At 38.6% G+C, this 18,481-nt stretch overlaps 1 protein-coding gene across 1 annotated transcript in view; it reads right to left on the bottom strand.

The window, feature by feature from the left end:
* Positions 1 to 18,481, bottom strand: part of LOC142018852 (contactin-6-like) — a 199,589-nt gene that overhangs the window by 108,876 nt on the left and 72,232 nt on the right. Inside the window, exon 4 of the mRNA XM_075005030.1 lies at positions 3,217 to 3,312. Coding sequence (XP_074861131.1) covers positions 3,217 to 3,312 — 96 coding nt within the window. The remainder of the gene's footprint in view (positions 1 to 3,216; positions 3,313 to 18,481) is intronic.

The following is an 18,481-nucleotide window of genomic DNA, read 5'->3' on the forward strand; positions in this document are numbered from 1 at the left end:
TTGACCTGGCTCATGGGTAGAACTCAAAAGTTGTGAAGGTCTGATCTATATTATAACACGCAGAATATTTGTTTGTTCATGCAAATGATTCAAGTCCTATTCAGATCAGCAAGGTTGAACTGCAAAATTTCCAAATAATAGGTTCTCTGGAGAGCCAATTCACTTATTTCTGGTAGGGACATAAATGCCATAAGAACAATACATCTATGTAAGCATAACTGCATACATACATTCATACTAAAACACACATGCACGTGATACTGATGAGGGAAGGCAGTAGAAAAATGGTTGTACAGGAAGCAAATGGGAAAGGCAGATAAGCACAGTATTCAAGGTTTTGGAATAATTTAAATGACAAAAGGGGCTTGAAATGTTGTACAGAAAATGTAGAGAAGTTACATGTGATCCTGGGCTACAAGCCAAAACTAGATCAATGTGGATGCATAGAAAATTCCTCCAAAGATGTGCATGTAGTATTGCACCTTTACTGAAATCCATACTTCACCAACCAAAAGAGGCCATGACTACATCATTCCAGCATCTCAGGAGCACCTGTGGCTTGGAAGCAGCAGCAATAGGGTGAGCAGAAGCATCAAGAAACTTCCAGTCAATTTCCCAGAAGACCTCTCCGTGCTCTTTGGTGTTTAGCCAAATTTTACTGTGCTCTGGGTACTGTAAACACACACACACACACACACACACACACACACACACACACACACACACACACACACACACACACACACACACATTTGGCTTTGCCAGAGTAGAGAATCAAATATCCCAGAGAATAAAGTGAGTTTCCATGTCAGACCACAGGCAATAAAACACTAAATCAAAATAACAGGGACTACAGGAACAAAAGGGATACTCTGATACCATCTCACTCAATTTTAATTTGCAATGAAGTTTTTGTTACAGGCTACTATTCAATTAGTACACAGAAAATGGAGGAAATCACATGGATGAAGTGAAGAGTTGTTGTCTGTGGATTCATTGCATAAAGGTGCAACATATTTTGAACTTTCCTCGTTTTCTCACCTCACATTTATCATATGCAATAATTCTAATCTGACAAGGAGGGACAGGGAGAGAAGAAATTCACACACTAGTAATACTGAATTGAAGCTACAGGATTGTGTAGTACATCACTCCTGCCTGTTTTATCCAAACTATCAGTGCACAAAAACATGATTTTCTTGGCCCTTCATAGGCCCTCCAATAGACCCTTGCCCTGATTTTCCCATTTCCTAGTTATGATTTTCATTTTGGACGTTATCACTAGTGACCAACTGTTATCTATCTAGTGGCTTCAGTAAACCTCATATCTGCTCCCTGACCAGCATGCCTTCTTCTCACACTTCCTTTCAGACAAGCTTCTGATTAACCTTCAAGCCCACAGAGTAGATCTCAGCCAAACAAGAAGCTTGAAGAAGTGTCACTTGCCTTCATTTGTGTGTTGACATGCAAAGAACCGAGCTTGAGGTGCTTAATGCTTGACTGAGAACACTGCTATGCTAAACTCCCATTGCCAAGAAGCATTTTGCACAGAAGCTCTACAATCTCAGGAAGTGTGTTTAGTTTCCCAAAAAATGTTTCATACAGCTCTCAATCTGTCATTGTTTGAGTGGTCAAAATTAATGACATGGAGTTGTATACCTAGGGTGTCCAGAAGTCCCAATTTTTTAGGGATTATTCTGATAGTTAGGGCTTTTTCTTATATAGGTGCTACCTCCCACCCTGCCCACATACCCTGTCCTGATTTTTCCAACTTGGTATTTGGTCCCCACCTTCTTTCCATTCAGGGAAGGATGTTGATGAGGGAACCTTTTCTCCAGCCCATTTCCAGATGGTGAACAACCAGTCTCCACATTCTTAGTTCTTTGACAAAGGGCACCATATTTACATCATAGCTGTGGCAACACTACCCTTTGCTTTTGGAAAGGGCATGTAAAGCAGCTGTTTGAAATGAAACTCTGATATGAAATGAAATGAGACTCTGATATGAATATTCAGCACCTCATTTGCATAATGATGTCCACCTGGACTGTTGAAAATGCTGATTTTGAAATGAAAATAGTTGTGTAGCTGAGGTACCTTCCGAAAATTTGGGAAGAATGGTGCTTTCGAAAGCAGGGCGCCCTTTCAAAGGAACCCCAGCTACTTAGCTGTTATTTTGAAATCAGCACTTTCAACAAGCTGGGTGGCCATCATTATGCAAATGAGGGGCTGACGATTCACATCAGCAATTCATTTGCATTTTTGAATGGTTTCATTTACATTCCCCTTCTAAAAGCGAGGTGTAGTGTAGCTACGGCCCATGTGTATAGCACGGCCAGCACAAGGCAGCCTTAATCTGAGTTGGGTTGCAGAAAGAATGATGATAAGTAAAAGTTTGGGTTCTTTTATGATGTTGTAAAAATGAAGAGCTATCATCGGTCTGAATTTCTTTGATCTTTGCAACTGGATTGACAATCTCAGTGAAACAGGCTTTCCATTATTTTTTATTCTGGTGGATCTGGAAATACAATGAAACCTTTATAATATGCTTTATGTGTTTGAGGCAAATCCCTTTCTTAAGACACTATCACATTATACTTGGAAGTATACTGTGTACACGCCTTCTTCAACATTATTGGATGATCCCGCTCTCTATTAATGAGCCAATTTGTATTTGTTTTTGATGAACACTATGCTTTGTATTGATAACCCAGTTCCAGGTGTGTTTGCAACTTGTACTTCAGGTTGAAAACCCTAGAATGCTTGAGTATAGTTTCACATATCAGTTGATTTTCAATTGCTCTTATTTTATACAATCAGATTTACATAGTTCTGTTATGCACCTAAGTATAGATTTAGGTCCCAATCCTTCAAACATTAATGAATTTGCTTAATTGTATTACCAGGAGTAGTCTAATTTAGAGATCTTAATGTCTAAAATCCACACCTTGTAAGAAACTTATTTAAGCACACAGATTTAGTGGATTCAAAGTGTAGAATAATTACTCATGTTTGGTGATTTTAGTGTAAGGTAGTAAATATACTCACCATTTCATTCTATTTTAAGGATTGAAATGCTTTGAAACAAAATGGTCAGTTCACTTCATCTCACAGGATTCTACTAGCATCCTGTAAACTGTAGGTTACCATTTGCTGGATAGGGCCAGATCTGTATGAATTAATATCAGCTGGACAATTCAGACCACTGTATCATACCTCCATAGTGTGGTGGACGACCACAAAGCAATACCACTCCTTGTCCTTCTCTGACTGAGACAGTACTCCTTGTTTTGGTTTCAAAATTTCCAAGATCTTGAACAAAAGAAAATAAACAAACAAACAAAAAATTAAATGTCAGATTTATTCTACTGCAAACTGTGGGTCCAATTTAGCAATTCTTATTCTGGCAAAACTATAAAGGAAATTAAGACCACCAGACTTTTTACTGCAGTCATAATAATAGAACTTCTGTCTGCCTACATGCTCAGATACCATGTCACACCAGTGGTCCCATAAATCTAGTAACCTGTTTCTGAGAGAGCCTAATACCAGGTACAGCCAGAGGTGCACAATTATAGAACAATCTGTTCATAGGGAAGTTCCTTCCCAAATCCCATCATTTTGTAATACATAATAGTCCCCTTTGAAAGCTCTTTCATCACTATTTTATGGCTGTATAGCACCAGTTTTGGACACAACACAAAAAGGAAGCATGTCTTGGGCTTCTTTGTATGTTTCAAATGTTCAACTCTATATCAATAGAGGAAAAAGTCTAATTTTTAATAATGAAGGTTTTATTATGAGGTAGACAGTAACTTCAGCATTTACTTTAGTACACAGATCAGAACTGTACTTCAATACCCATGCAGATACACATTTGTAAAGGAAACTGATCAGTTTAGCCCTGACTAAAGCCCACTGAAGTTCCGGGGAATCTCTTTCCTGATATCAGTGGGTTTTCTGTGAGTAAGAACAACAGCAAATGACGAACTTCTCAGGAGACAAATAAATGGACTCTATACATTCATTTTGGTAGCAAAGTTTCCCTTTGCTAACCCACACACACATGCCTAACCCATCTAAATGTAATTTCAATACCAATTCGTCAATTTCTTTTAACTGAAGTTATGAATATACATCATGAGGAGAATCTACCCCTCTTTCTCATTGCTTATTAAAAAGGTACAGAAAATAAGCCTCTCAATATGGTTCACCTTTAATATTGTATCACTAGTGACAAAGGATAATATAGCAGATGTATCTTCCAAAAATTCCATTCGAGCCAGTGGTTTTCTTTTTGGTCCAAAAGCTCTCATTTAAAATGCTGAGATTCATTACTTTTATGTCAGAGCGCCTTATGGCCAGGATTGTATCACATGCTATTTTTTTCATTCAAACTGTGATTTAATAAAATATAACTGGATATATTGTCTCCTCCCTAGAGCTATATATCCTATATAATTTCACATATTGTTGGCTTTATTTACCTTACCACAAGGGTTTTGACTCAAAGCTTATTATGTTCATATTCTGAAAAGTAGGTTTAGGTTTTGTTCAGCAAGGAAAGTTACTTCTCTCAGACAGTGTCATGCAAATCAAACTTATACCCTACAAGAAACCCTTTCAATAACACCTGTGTTTGCTTTCCCACTGAATTTACAATTGCATCATCCCTTCCCCAAAGCATCAACCATTTTTAGATATCCACTTCATTTGTACTTATCAGCAAGTCATTTTAATAATCTGCTATTTTTTTCTCCATGAACGAAACCTTCTTTGTTGTATTTTGTATTATTTAGAGCTGCACAGGGAGATGGATGTGTCAGGGGACTCCATTAATGGGACAGTTAAATGTCAGGGTTAATTCAGGTCATTTGTATCCAGTGACAGTCAACTGTTTTTCACTGTGAGAAATAATCAGATTACTCTGTAGTTAAATTAGCTCGGGTTTGGCCCAGACTCTCTGCTCCTTCAGTCACCTTTGTTTTGAATTTTTCTAACGTCATTTACTGAGATGCTGGTGGTGATAGGAAGGTTTTCTGTTATAACCTGCAAATGGAATCCATGTCCTTCTTGGTCAGTGAAGGTCATCAGGAAGCTGATGGAGATATTGTTGCTGGATATTTTCATGTGCTGTTGCTGGTAGAGGGAGATACAATTTTCATTGAAAGAGGTGATTATGCAAGCCTTCGCTGACAATGTGTCTCTAAAAATATCTTTATTTATTTATTTATTTTGCTATTCCTTTTGCTGAAGAGAGATTATGAAGCTGGCTCCAGTGGAACTGGTCAAAAACCTAATAGAGGTCTCAGGAATATTTTCCATCAGCACTTTGAATTGCAGTTGTCAGCAGATGAAGAAGATCTCATGTTATACTGTTCCTTTTGTGTTTGTCAGCTGCCTGAAATAGCACTAGCCCTGTGAAGTTCATTGATGCACGAATGAAGTTAAGGAAGAGACCAAGCCAGTGCAGATTATAATGAGTTAATAGCCAGTGGGCAAACAGAAGAAATGGAGGAATGTATATCTCTACTTATCATTTATTATGGTACAAGTAATTATTTATTTGGTAAGGAACTTATTGTTTTTGTGCTTTGTCATCTGTACTCACTGATGGCTAATTTGGATGGCAGAGGGAAATCAGAGTCAAAGTTCTGCTTTTTATCTTGAACTTTCTGTTTGAGATCTGGCTTTCTCAGAGAATACTTTTTTCTTCATGTGGTTCAACATCAGTTTGATCAGCTGAAGTAATAAAGGTTATAGTCCCTTAGCTTAAAGGAGAGGGACATAGTGGCTGGAGTTCCAAATAATTACAAGATCCGAATTTTGGAAATGACATAAAGGAAGCTCAGTATTAACGGGGGCCATGGACACTGAACTCACATCTCATCTCTAAAAAGGGGTCTTCCAGTCCATGTTGGAGGCAGATGTGGATAGGTTGGCAGATGTGGATAGATTGTCAAAGCTTAGATGAGAATGGTCCCTTTACTGTTCTGTGCCTAGTCAGTAGACAGAGGACTTCTTCCTCTGGGCTGTCAATCCTGCACTAAACTCACTTTTTCAAAGTGGTATAATTGAGTGACAAACACAGACAATGTCATGCGTGCGTAAGAGTGTTGACTTAGTTTATGTAGGTATAAGACCCTCACAGAAGTTGAGTGGTTATTAGAACTTAACAAAACTCAAGTCACATGAAGTCTTCCAACACCTCTAAGAAGATATCGTGATAGCATATGAACACCGTTGTGAAAAAAAATCCATGTTTAGAATGTGCATAGAGAGCACTAGGAAGTGCTTTTGAGAGGACTGGTAGCTCATCATCAGTTCACTGCTTTAAAATTGCCATAAATCTGGGGATCTTCCAGACCTGAATGGCCCAAATTTCAGATATTAGGATGAAGGAGAAGAGAACTAATTACACTAATACCCATTTTCTTTAATAGAAGAAGTATCAGAAAACCTTTGTAAATTTCATTGTTGCACAACATTTTCAAAAGATGAGACTGGAAGATTAACTCTTCTAAAACAGTAAAAACCATGGATTGAATGAAGATATTGGATTTATGATTTTTTAGAATCCTCTAACACACTAACCCCTCTTTTTGTCCTATAACTGCAGAAGAGTTAATAGGTCACTCTTATCTAAAATAGTCCTTTTAGCTATGTCTACATTAGAGGGTTTTGTTGACAAAACTGTCATTTTGTTGACAAAACTCAGGGAGTGTTCAGATTCCCAACGGGCTCTGTCAACAGTAAATTGACAGACTGCAGCACTTTTGTTGACAGTCTTATCCTGCTCCCAACAAGGCATAATGCCTTTGTGGTCAGAGATCTGTCAACAGAAAGCCAGTCTAGATGTTGCGGAGGAGAGGGAGAGGGGGCTCAGTTAACAGACAGGGCTTCCTGTTGGCCATTTTGTCAAGAAAGCAATGAGCAGTCCAGCCACTCTCTAGCAAATTGGTTCCTATTTGTAGACAGAAGTTTTGTCGGAAGATATCTTCCAACAAAAAGTTCTGTTAACAAATACCTGTAATCTAGACATTGCTTTAGAGTATGCCTTAACTGCTTATAGCAAACAATCTGTTTCACCTTGCAGTCAGCTGTGATGCTGGGAGTACTTTCCCAGACCTGAAGAAGATCTATGTGTGCTTTGAAAGCTTGTCTCACTCACCAATAGAACTTGGTCCAATAAAAGATATTACCTCATTTACCTTGACTTGTTAATATCAGGGAAACAATACAGCTACAAGTGCACTGCATACAAAGTTTCAGACTGTCAAATTAACTCATAGATGGTTACCAAGAGGAAATAAACCAAACCTTTTAAAGTTCCTGCATTAGCAATAAAATCCTCTAAGACTGCCTCTCTCCAAGTACATTTTTCCTTCTTTTTGCTAATGTAGCAAAGAGGAGATAAGTTTTTTTTTTCTTACAACAAAATATAAAAAATCACACTGAAAAAAATGTACATAGTTTAGTCAATGGCTTTGTGGTTCTTCCATTACTGTAAATCATAGACTCACATTTCTGCTAAGAAAAAGTTTTTGCTGGTTAAAGAAGCTCTGTGGCCAGGAATGAAGAGCAATATTGTAAAGAATGTTTTCACACGGATGCAAAAGTAACTAAATTTGCATTGCTGTTCTTAGAGCTCTGTAACTAATATTAAACATCACTCTGGAAACTGGTGTACTTGCTAGAAAAGAAGAGAATCTTTAGTTTTGTGTGACTGCAGCAATCTGTCTTGGTTCCACCCTCTACATTTCCTTAACAAATTGATTTCCCTTTTTCATTTAAAATCACAGAAGGCAACCACTGAATAAAAATATCAATAGTGCAATGGTGGCTTTTTTTCCTAAATCACAGTAACTCCTTTGTTCCCTAATTAGTAGGACTAATTTTGATTTAGTATAGGACATTATCTGCAGTATCTGACCTATTAGATGGTAAATGGGGTAGGGGTAGGCAGCAAGAGAAAGTATGGGATAGTATTACTTCCTGGTTATGGTGCAGAAGCACTGTAAAAATGCTAGAAAGCACTCAGAATAGACAGGGGTGGAGGGCCATGATCACCTACACCAGTTGGCATGGCACTTAAGGAGGAGGATCTGACCTATGATGATGTGCTAAAATCCCTGACCAGGTATCTTGCCTTATTCACTGGCACTGTTGACAGTAAACCGTCCATCAGATTTATCAAAATGTCTAGCCCTCACCACAGATGGGAACATGTTTTCCAAAAAAAAAAAAATTAATTCTCATTTGGTTACCTAACCCAAGTGGCCAGGTTATTTAGAGACACAGCATTCAGAACCTCCAATTAAAACCAATGTACACACACAGGGTGTTTAAACTCTTCTCCAATGGCAAATTGTGTAAATGGCCTCCCCCCCACGCACAAAAAGTGTGCTACCTGCAGAAAATACACAATTTTCATCACCTCCTGCTGAGTACCCGAAAAATAAGGGACAAATACTCATAAATACCTCAGCTGCGCTTAATGGGATTTGTAATTCTGGTGCCTCATTCTCTGCAGGCCAATTTCCTCAACCAGAGTACACCTCCTATGATGCATAGATGCCATGATGAACTGCAACAGCTCAAGGGAGACTGAGAGACACACATTTGCCAAAGGGGGTGGGGCAAAAGGTGTGACTGCCTTGGGGGCTGGAGATTCAAGGGTACCTGGGGCTCCTGGCCACCACCTCTGCTACTGCAGCAGCAATGGCAGCTATAGCCCCCGGATCTTTAAATACCCACCAAAGCCCTGGAGGGCATGCTTGGCCAGGGCTGGATGTGAGCTGTGTGGGCAGCACAGAGGCCCAACTGCCTCATCTCAGCCCCTTCTGCCCTAACTCACACTCCTTCAGGGAGAATGGAGACATCCCTCTCCTCCCCACATCTTGCCCAGGACCTGGCAAGGCTGTCAGCTCATCTGGAGAGAGAGAATTTAGCCAGGAAACCCAACCCATGCAAGACTGGTGGCATAGGGTACTTGAACTACAATTCCCATGGTGCACCACAGCTGTATTTCCTACTCCAGGGTTAGCCAAATATATCCAATTTTTGGCCAAAAGTATTTATTTATTTAGTTTAGTTTTTTAGTTAAACGAAGGTATTTTAGTCATTTTTCCCCCCTGAATACCCCTTCTGCCCCAATTTTCCAGTTAGCTCCGGAGTTGAACAGTTTTGAAAAATCTGCTCACTTACAGTGTTCATGTGACTAATTGTGAGCTGTTAGGTACTGAACTCTTTCGAAAATCTGGCCTGATGTGAACATTTACAATAACAAGTGGCAGAACCACACTGCCTTCCTTGTTATTGTGTTACCTAGCATAACTTCATAACATAACATGACATAAACTAATAAAGCATAATATGGCCTGTCAAGAACTGTATTAAATAAGATAGCAATGATCAGGTGTTTGGCGTGCATGTAGATTGCTAATATGCACTTAGGAACACTGTAGATATGTAACAGATGGTAGATTTCGCTAACTATAGTGTTTCTGCAGAAATCTATAAATAAGTTATTACCTCTTTCCCTACAAATTCCTTCCATTCCTTGCTTGCATTTCTCTCCCTTTGTGACTAATGATTTGCCACACGCTACATTGAACTACGAGCTGCAAGTCAAAAAAATAATCCCCTTTTCAGAACTGTGTGTGCTGGCAGATTATTATTGGTATGGCATAATTAATCAGTCAAATGTAATAATGAGGGCATGTAGACAAAGCAAAACACTCAGGTGAATAAGTGATCTTCAGAGTGAAGTATGGAAGTATGGACTCAGCTGTGTGTGGCAGCAAGTCATCACCTTCAGTAGGGAACATTTGCAGACCTCAGCAAGAGAGATATATGTTTAGAGCAGGAGAAACATATGTTACCCAGCAGAAGCCAAATTAGCAGCTGACAGGACCATTTCTGATATAGGCTGAAAAAATCAAGGTAGTGGGGTTTCCAGATTTGCATGGGGTGTAAATATGTGAAGGAAGTTGTTACAGTGAGTATCAATTATTATAGCTCTGACAAAGTCAGCACAGTTACACTGATTTACACCAGCAGAAGATATGGCTTGTGATTTTTAAATTCGGGTAGTCAGTTACAGTAAAGGCAGAAGGTAAAATGAATAGCATTTAGAGGAGAATGAACATCAGAACAGTTTTGCTAAGTACTGCACTGCAGTTAGCAGGAGATAAGCAAATGCATAGTGATCACTGAAGTGTTTAGTTAAGGTGATGAATGATGGTATCTGGAGAAATGTACTAATGTAATATACACAAACATTTCCTGCTCAATATGCTCATGCTACTGCATGAAAAGGACCGATGATCAATCACTAAAAGGAGGCAATATCCCAAAGTCTTTCTTTTAAAAATATTTAATGACAACCACTCCCATAAATGCTGATTGCGCCAGGAACTTGTAACTAATTTTTTAACCTACAGGATGATATTTTTAAAGAAAAGTACTTTTAAAATGCAGTGATGGAGTACTTCTCTTACGTCACTGGACAGTGTGCATCCTAACATGCCACAATGTAGAGGATAAGACTGGATGTGGGGAGGTGATGATTTATCTTTCTTTTTCTTTACGGTGGGTATCAAAATCCAAGTGGGAGTGAGAAATAGTTTACAAAAAGTCAATCCCCATCTGCATCTTAATCACATATATTTCTTCAAGGAGGTGCAGTGTTAGTCTGTCCTATTTCAGGAATTTTAAAATGTCAGTGACAAAGCTGGCAGAGTGCTCACCTTTCAGACAGAAAGGGGAGGGAGAGACAGGTGAACCAGTCCAAGTAAAACATGAACGGCTTCTGAGGTGATTGTTCATCACCTGATTGGGATCCAAATTTTTGCAGGCCTGCCAACAGGGAGCAAGCAGAGGCAATAAAGAGGGCAGTTGCACAGGAGCGTGGCATTTCAAAGGGGTCCAGAGCTCCAGCCACTGCTGCTTCTACTTTGGCAGCAGTGGCAGCCAGAGCTGCAGGCTCCTTTGAATTGCTGTGGCAGCTCTGAGGGGGAGCTGGGAGGCAGAGCTGCAATTTGAGCAGTCCTAAAGGCACAGAGCCAGGCCTACCTCCACTTTGCCCTGGGGCTAGCAGTGGCTGTCAGCCACCCTGCATTTATGGCCCACATACTATTAATAAATAACTCACTGTCTTTAAAGTGCTCATCGGTGATTTGTATACAAATGAAATAACATAATCTTCCATGCTTGCTTTCAGATAAGTATTGTTCTGATATCATGGTATGAGAACTGTGTAGAAAATAATAAAACAGAACAGTATTCTATGAAGTCGGAGCAGAACAGGCATCAAAGCAATGAAGTGCTAACACACACTGCAATAAATAAAATCCAATGTATGCACCTATGCCAGCTGAGTGATAAATAGTCCTATTGTAACCTAAGCCTACTTGGTGTGGTTCTTTGGCTCCCTTGTGTGTCTCCTAGACCAGGGGTCAGCAACCTTTCTGAGGCGGAGTGAAAAAATTTGACCTTTTGATTTCTTTGTAGGTTCTGAGTGCCAGTGACACTTTTTTAGGTCACTAATAGTCCTACTTACATCAGCTTCATTAATGAATAAATTAAGAAGAAGAGCTTTGCTGTTTAGGAGGTGGTTGGTAGCACCAGCTGGTCTTTTGTAAATCCACAGCTGTCATAGCTTTGAGCAAGCTCCCAGATGTATAGAGTACAAGGGGTGGGGCTGAGCTCCTGCCTCGTGTGTCGATGAAAATCTGCTCACATGCCAATCTTGGCTCCCCTGCTGGGGGTTGCTGACCCTGGTCTATACCATCTAGAGACTGAGTCTGCTGCAGCCTTCATTAACAAGCAGTTGGATTTTTAGCTCTTGTACAGGCTCATAGACTAAGATTCAGAGGTTTCTAGGTTCAATTCTGCCTACCAACAACCAGGGTCTATCAGCCTTATACTATCAACAGTAATTGCATGATTTAAGTAGAGATAGATAACCTGTAGCATGCTCTTAGTTTGGGTTCAGCTGGGAAGCTTAAATAAGCTTAAGCTTAAAAAAAATAAAATAAAATAAATATCCAGATCTCCTGTGTTGGTAATTTTGGGTTAGTAATGTCACAAGAAGAAGTTGTTTCTTGATGTTTTCTGACATTTCTATCACTTCTGCTCCCTTTTGTAGCTCTTATTATCTCATTCCAGCATTTCTTGTTGAAGTACTGGCCAAAAACCCAGAGTAAGAATATAGAACTACAAAATGGGCAGGAGGTGAGGTGGGAGGGAGAGAATCATCATATTCTTTTTCCAAGATAAAAGGACTAACTCATAAAGAAAATATTGATCCAAATATTTCACAAGTTCCAAAAAAAAAAAAAACGTGATCAGTTATTCATTCAAAATGTAGGTCAAGGTTCAGACAACATTTTATTTTAGCCAGTACTGTTGACCCTAGATTTATGCCTAGCAATATAGGGCAGGACTTTTGCAACTATTTCTTGACTGAAGAAGAAAGTATCTCTTACATACTGGAAAAACAATGGATTTTGGATTGAGAAAAGAATGTAGTTCTGGCTGTGATGAATCCTTGAATCAATCTACTAGTGCAGGACACTGTTTTACAAACACAGAAACCAGAAAACCAGTCTTACCACTGCTCCTGAAAGGACCAGCATGTATTCCCTTGTATGCCTCTTTCCTGACTTTCAGGTAGCACTGTATACAATAGTCCGTCCACTGAACTTTCTGTGATTCCAGCCAGAACACCATGTTCTTTTTGTGGCTCTGTTAGAGCTATTGTCGCATGTGCCACTGTTTGGGCAACTGATGTAGATCATGCAGCAAAGTAGGGCTCACGAATCACTATAGTTAGGATATTGTTGGTGTATTTGTTTGTAGGTGAACAAACACTACTGATGTGGTGATCGGGGATAAATGATGTTGCTTTATGGCCATAGCTTAATAGAAGTTTTTTTTTATTTATCAATAGAATAAAATAAAACTATATTAGCCTATTTTAGGAATGAATATTGGATAGCCCTAGTTTACTAACTAGCCAAAAACATATGACTGCATTTTAATACTGACATTGTTATAGGCAATTAAAGTGAGTGAAATTTACCACCTGGCATAATTACAAACAGTTCATCAAAATTAATGCAATTTCATGCTGTCTTGAACTTTTGATTCTTTTCCATAAGTGTTTTTTCATTATATAATCACAAATATTACTGATATAATTATGGTCTATTATTGAATAAAGCAATGAATGCTAAGTCATTGGATGTAAGAACACTTCACAACTTAGAAGTCCTGCCAAGGACAAATCAATAAGATTTCTCACATTTCTATGGAGTTGTAATGATTTGTGATCTACCATATTGGGTTCCAGTTTCTTCTCTGTGCTTTAGAAGGTGTGATAGATCATGAAATGATTAGTGTAACTAGACATGATGTATCACAATGCAATTTTCCTCATAGGAAAACATGACCATAAATTGTGAACTCAACAGATTTCAGAAAAAAGCCCTTTGTTAACATTTGTAATAAGCAATTCTACCATCTGGGATCAGGGGCTGGTTATTTGTTACCTATATTTTTTCCTGCGATGCAAATTATTCGAATACCAGATATATGTGATTTTATAGTATATGTTACAGATCTTTGTTGTGCTTGATTCACAGAGGATATGAGCCTCTGTTACAGCATCCAGCTAGAGGACCTGGTTCCTAGTTCAAGATGTAACAGTTCATTCTTTCAGTTTTGGTGTTTCCTGATTCAGTCCTGGTTTTTCATCAAAGATGGGAGTCATTATTCATAATTGTATGGTTTCTGGTCATGTGACTTAGCCCCAGTGCAAACAAATGAAGCTGCTCACATGATAAAGCTTTGTGGAACTTGAAACATAGACACATTACTATATTTGTTCCTATTTTTAGTCATCATCTTTCTTCATGCAAGAAGGTTCATTGCTTTCAGCAAAAATAGTTAGGGCCATGTTATCATTGACCCTTATGAGTGTGTGCAAGAGCGAAGAACAACAGGGTGCTCTAGAACCCGTTGTGCTGCCTTGCAGTACAAAGTCTCCCTGTGTTCTCATTTGGATGTTGTAGCTTTGAGCAGCCACTAATGTTCTAACATGCCCCAACTCGGTGTTAAAGCATTTGTTATTTCAGTGTGATTTTGTCATCATGGTTATACATTTGAAACTTTTTATGTATAACTGTTCCTAAAGAAAATTTAAAATAGAGAGTTAAGCATAATGCACCAGCTTTGCCTCATCACGTCTTTGTGGGAAATTTTATTAATGTCAGTAGACCTATTAGCTTGAGCAAAAGCAGGATTTGGCTCATAAAGAATTCTAGCTATCTCACTTTAGATAGCATGAGGGAAAAAAATCTAAAAAGGAGAGTGAGACTCCAACATAAGTCCTCAGTTAATTATTGTTCTTTGCAATGTTATTTTAGCAGTTTTGGTCCCACAATTTGAGAAATGTGGAAGACCAATTTTTTTTCTGTCTAAAATTGAAAGTAACTCACACATTTTGTCCCAATTAACTACTAGTAGAAGGGACTGGATAATTGATAATCTAACCATTTGTTACTAATTTAATCATATAGCAGATTTGTTTGAACAGAAACAAGTAATAGAGCAATGCATACAACAAAGAATTAGTGATATCCTTACTTGTAATGTACATCTGGGCCGATGGTCTTGATTTAAAAAAAAAAATCATCACAAGAGAAATAAAAGCCCTGATACAATTTATCTATGAATCTATATGATCTTATTTCTAACATCCGAAAACAAGCCAATAAAATCAGGGATAGTTATTAATATCCTTGTACGGATGTGAGATGTGGGTGATAAAAAAGATTCAAAGATAAGGGTATTCTTGTTTGAGAGGAGTTGTTATAGAAGGATCCTGAGTATTGGATGGATGCAGAAGGTCACCAATAAGGAAGAGAAGGAGAACCTATTGCAGAAGGTTATACAATGGAATTTACAGCTATTCAAGCATATCAGCAGAACGAATGACAAACAAAAAGTCAAGGCCCTGCTATTTGGCATAATGGATGTTTCAAATAGAGAGGCAGACCCCACAGGGCATGGGTAGATGATATAGTAGATTTGTGCAGAGCTAGTCTACAGAAACTAAGACACTCTTCACTGGACAGGGAAAGATGGAAGGAAAGAGTGATGGAGAGGCATCAGAGACCATGTGCACTGAACCCAAGGTTGTTGATTATGATTGATTATGATGATGGTGATGAAAATATCTAAAAATAATCTTGAAGATGAGAGTTATTAAATTTTTCCTTTTACAGAAAATATCTCTCTTTCAACATAATGGAAAACAGATATTATGATAAACAAAATCCAAACCAAAATAACAAAAGATCAGGTAACATCAGAGTACGTTAATAATCGGAGAAAGATAAAAGTCAATTTTATCAGAAGTAATCCACATTTCAGCTTGTAGAAGTAATGCTGCTTGAACACTTATTTTAGAAACCCCCACTGCAAGCATGTTATCTTTGAATGTTGGTTTGGTGTGTTTCATGAGACATTATGCTCAGTGATTTAAGTGATCCACTTTGCATCTAGCCATAAAGAGAGGTAGAGTTACAACTGACTATGGACCTCTTCATGATCCCTCACATGAAAGAGGCAAAAAGCAGTCAAGTAGCACTTTAAAGACTAGCAAAATAGTTTATTGGGTGAGCTTTCGTGGGACAGACCCACTTCTTCAGACCATAGCCAGACCAGAACAGAGTCAATATTTAAGGCACAGAGAACCAAAAACAGTAAGCAAGGAGGACAAATCAGAAAAAGATAATCAAGGTGAGCAAATCAGAGAGCGGAAGTGTGGTGGGGAAGGTCAAGAATTAGATTGAGCCAAGTATGCAGACGAGCCCCTATAGTGACTCAGAAAGTTCCCATCACGATTTAAACCATGTGTTAATGTGCCGAATTTGAATATAAAAGCCAGCTCCGCTGTTTCCCTTTCCAGAACGGTGCAATAATTCTTTTTCAGTAACACACATACCTTTAGGTCATTGACAGAATGCCCCATTCCATTAAAATGTTGACTAACTGGTTTGTGGATCTGGAGTGTTTTGATGTCTGTTTTGTGCCCATTAACCCTTTGTCTAAGGGAGTTAGAAGTCTGTCCAATATACAAAGCATCTGGGCATTGTTGGCAAATGATGGCATATATGATGTTTGTAGAGGAACATGAGAAAGAGGCAGTGCAATGATTTTAAAACGCAATTTTAAAAATCTGTGTAACATGGCCTAGTCATGAGCAGAAGACAATATGATAAATGATGCCTTTCACAGTATTACCACCCCAGACTCTCCTGGGATGCCCTGCCACCAGGGGAGGAGTATGGGCTTTGAGCCTATAGTGTGGCTCTCTAAGGGCCTTGTATTCATAGAAGTAGTTATGTTGGTAAGCAGAACTCATTTTCTACAAATATCGCTATGATGGTGTATAGTAATCACATATTGCTCAAAACCTCAGTCATAGAATATTTCAACTCACAGAAGTGAAGTAAAGTCATTGAGTAACTTCTCTAACAGTTCCTATCTCCTGATAATGGTGTTGATGCTATTGATCTCTTTCTTCTTTTAACAGTATCTAATCTTCAGTTTATATTTCCCAATGATTTTCTATAAATTCTTAAGGTGAAGAGCAATGCTATTGCTAAGTAGAGGCAGCTGAAAGCTGCTTAGCATTATCCACTTCCTAATTTAAATTCTTGTATTTTCCACTAAGCATTTAAAAAGCCTGTCTTTACTATCAGATATCTTTTCTGTCCCCTTTAAGAATATTTCTGGAAGAGCTTATTTTTGAAATATCACTGCTACACACAAAAATTATTTTTAAAATATCACTTAGCTATTACAAAATACAGCATCTACACACACAGAGCCTATTTCAAAATAGAGCCATCGGATGCACTATGGCTTATTCGGAAGTAGGCTCTATTCCCTGTCATAACAGCACCTATTTCAAAACGAATTGAGAATAAGGGAATTTCAAAGTCTGACACTAATTTCGAAGTCTGGCGTTTATTTTGAAGTGCCATTGTCTATACAGCCAGTCTGCATTTTGAAAGCAGCACTTTCGAAACATGACTGGCTGCCATTATGCTAATGAGGCACTGAATATGCACGTAAGAGCCTCATTAACCTGTTCCAAAGTTCCTCATTAATATGTCCCTTCTGAAATGAAGGGGCATGTGTAGGCATGGCCTTTGTGTGTAGATGCTCCACTGGATATTTCAAAAGAACCCTTTATTTCGAAAAATATTTCAAAAGAATTTGCTAGTAGAGATGCAGTCACTAAGATAGTATTTTGAAATAGTGGCTGTTATTTCAACATATTTCAATATATTTATATTCAGTATTTGCTGTGTAGCACTACCTGCTGATACACACCTTGATTGTAAGTATGTCTGTAACACACAGGCAGCTTTCAACTTCCTCCTCATAGGTTCACCTGACATTTTGCATTTCCTGTCTTTATCTCCTATCCTCCATTCATTCTCCAGGATGCTGGAACAGGGAGGCTCAAACTGTAGTGGAGTGCCTATCTACATGTTTAGATGCATAAATAGCTTTAAAATCTGGCACTCAGTCTCTCTGTGCTCTAGTTGCCCTGTTGTAGAACATGGACAGCAACTTTGTCTATGTTGTAAATTAAAACCTTAGCTCCCTCTGCAAGATAGTAATGAAGCACCTCAATGGAGGAACAGCAAGATGACCACAGTTCAGTTCAACACTGAAGTAGAGAAAATCCTTGAGTGAGTACAGTAGGGTCTCGTGATTCGCAAATTTAATGTTTGCAAATTAAATTATTCATGAGCAGCCTCTTCCCTGGGGCCCCGGGCAGCAGCACTAGCAACTGGGCTCCAGGTGGGAGCCATATTCACAACATTCAGCATTGGCGAGGGCTCTTAACATGGAACCCTCACAAATGTTGAGACCTTCCTGTATATATTTGCAATGCGCACAAAAAACTCAGTAGAAAGCATACCTTATGAACTTCCTCAGCTGGACCACATCTAACTCCTTTTCATCTAGAGTGTTAACAGGATAAAATATTAAAACCCACCTCTGAACTGAGCCACATTGAAGTGAGTAGACATGGAGGCTATAACTTTAAACTCCATCTGGAGGGCAGAGGCACAACCAACAAACTGACCCTCACAAAAGGAAACTCTCTATTGCTATATGTTAAACATGTATATTCTTTGACAGTTTTCTCGCTTGTCATCATAGTGTACATTTATCACCTGTTGTCACAGAGTTATTTTACCATCTACACAAGTTTTCCCCAGATTGGAGTGTTCTTAAAAAAAGAGATTTCTCTCTACAGTATAAATCAAATAGGCAAAAATAATCCTTAATGTAACTCCATTGACTTCAAAGCAGCTACAGTCTGGATGGACTTGGCCTCTTGTGCAAACTGTATTTCCTGGCAGACGCATTAATACTAACTTTGAAC

Source organism: Carettochelys insculpta, chromosome 11 (assembly GCF_033958435.1).
Source record: "Carettochelys insculpta isolate YL-2023 chromosome 11, ASM3395843v1, whole genome shotgun sequence".
NCBI lineage: Eukaryota > Metazoa > Chordata > Testudines > Carettochelyidae > Carettochelys > Carettochelys insculpta.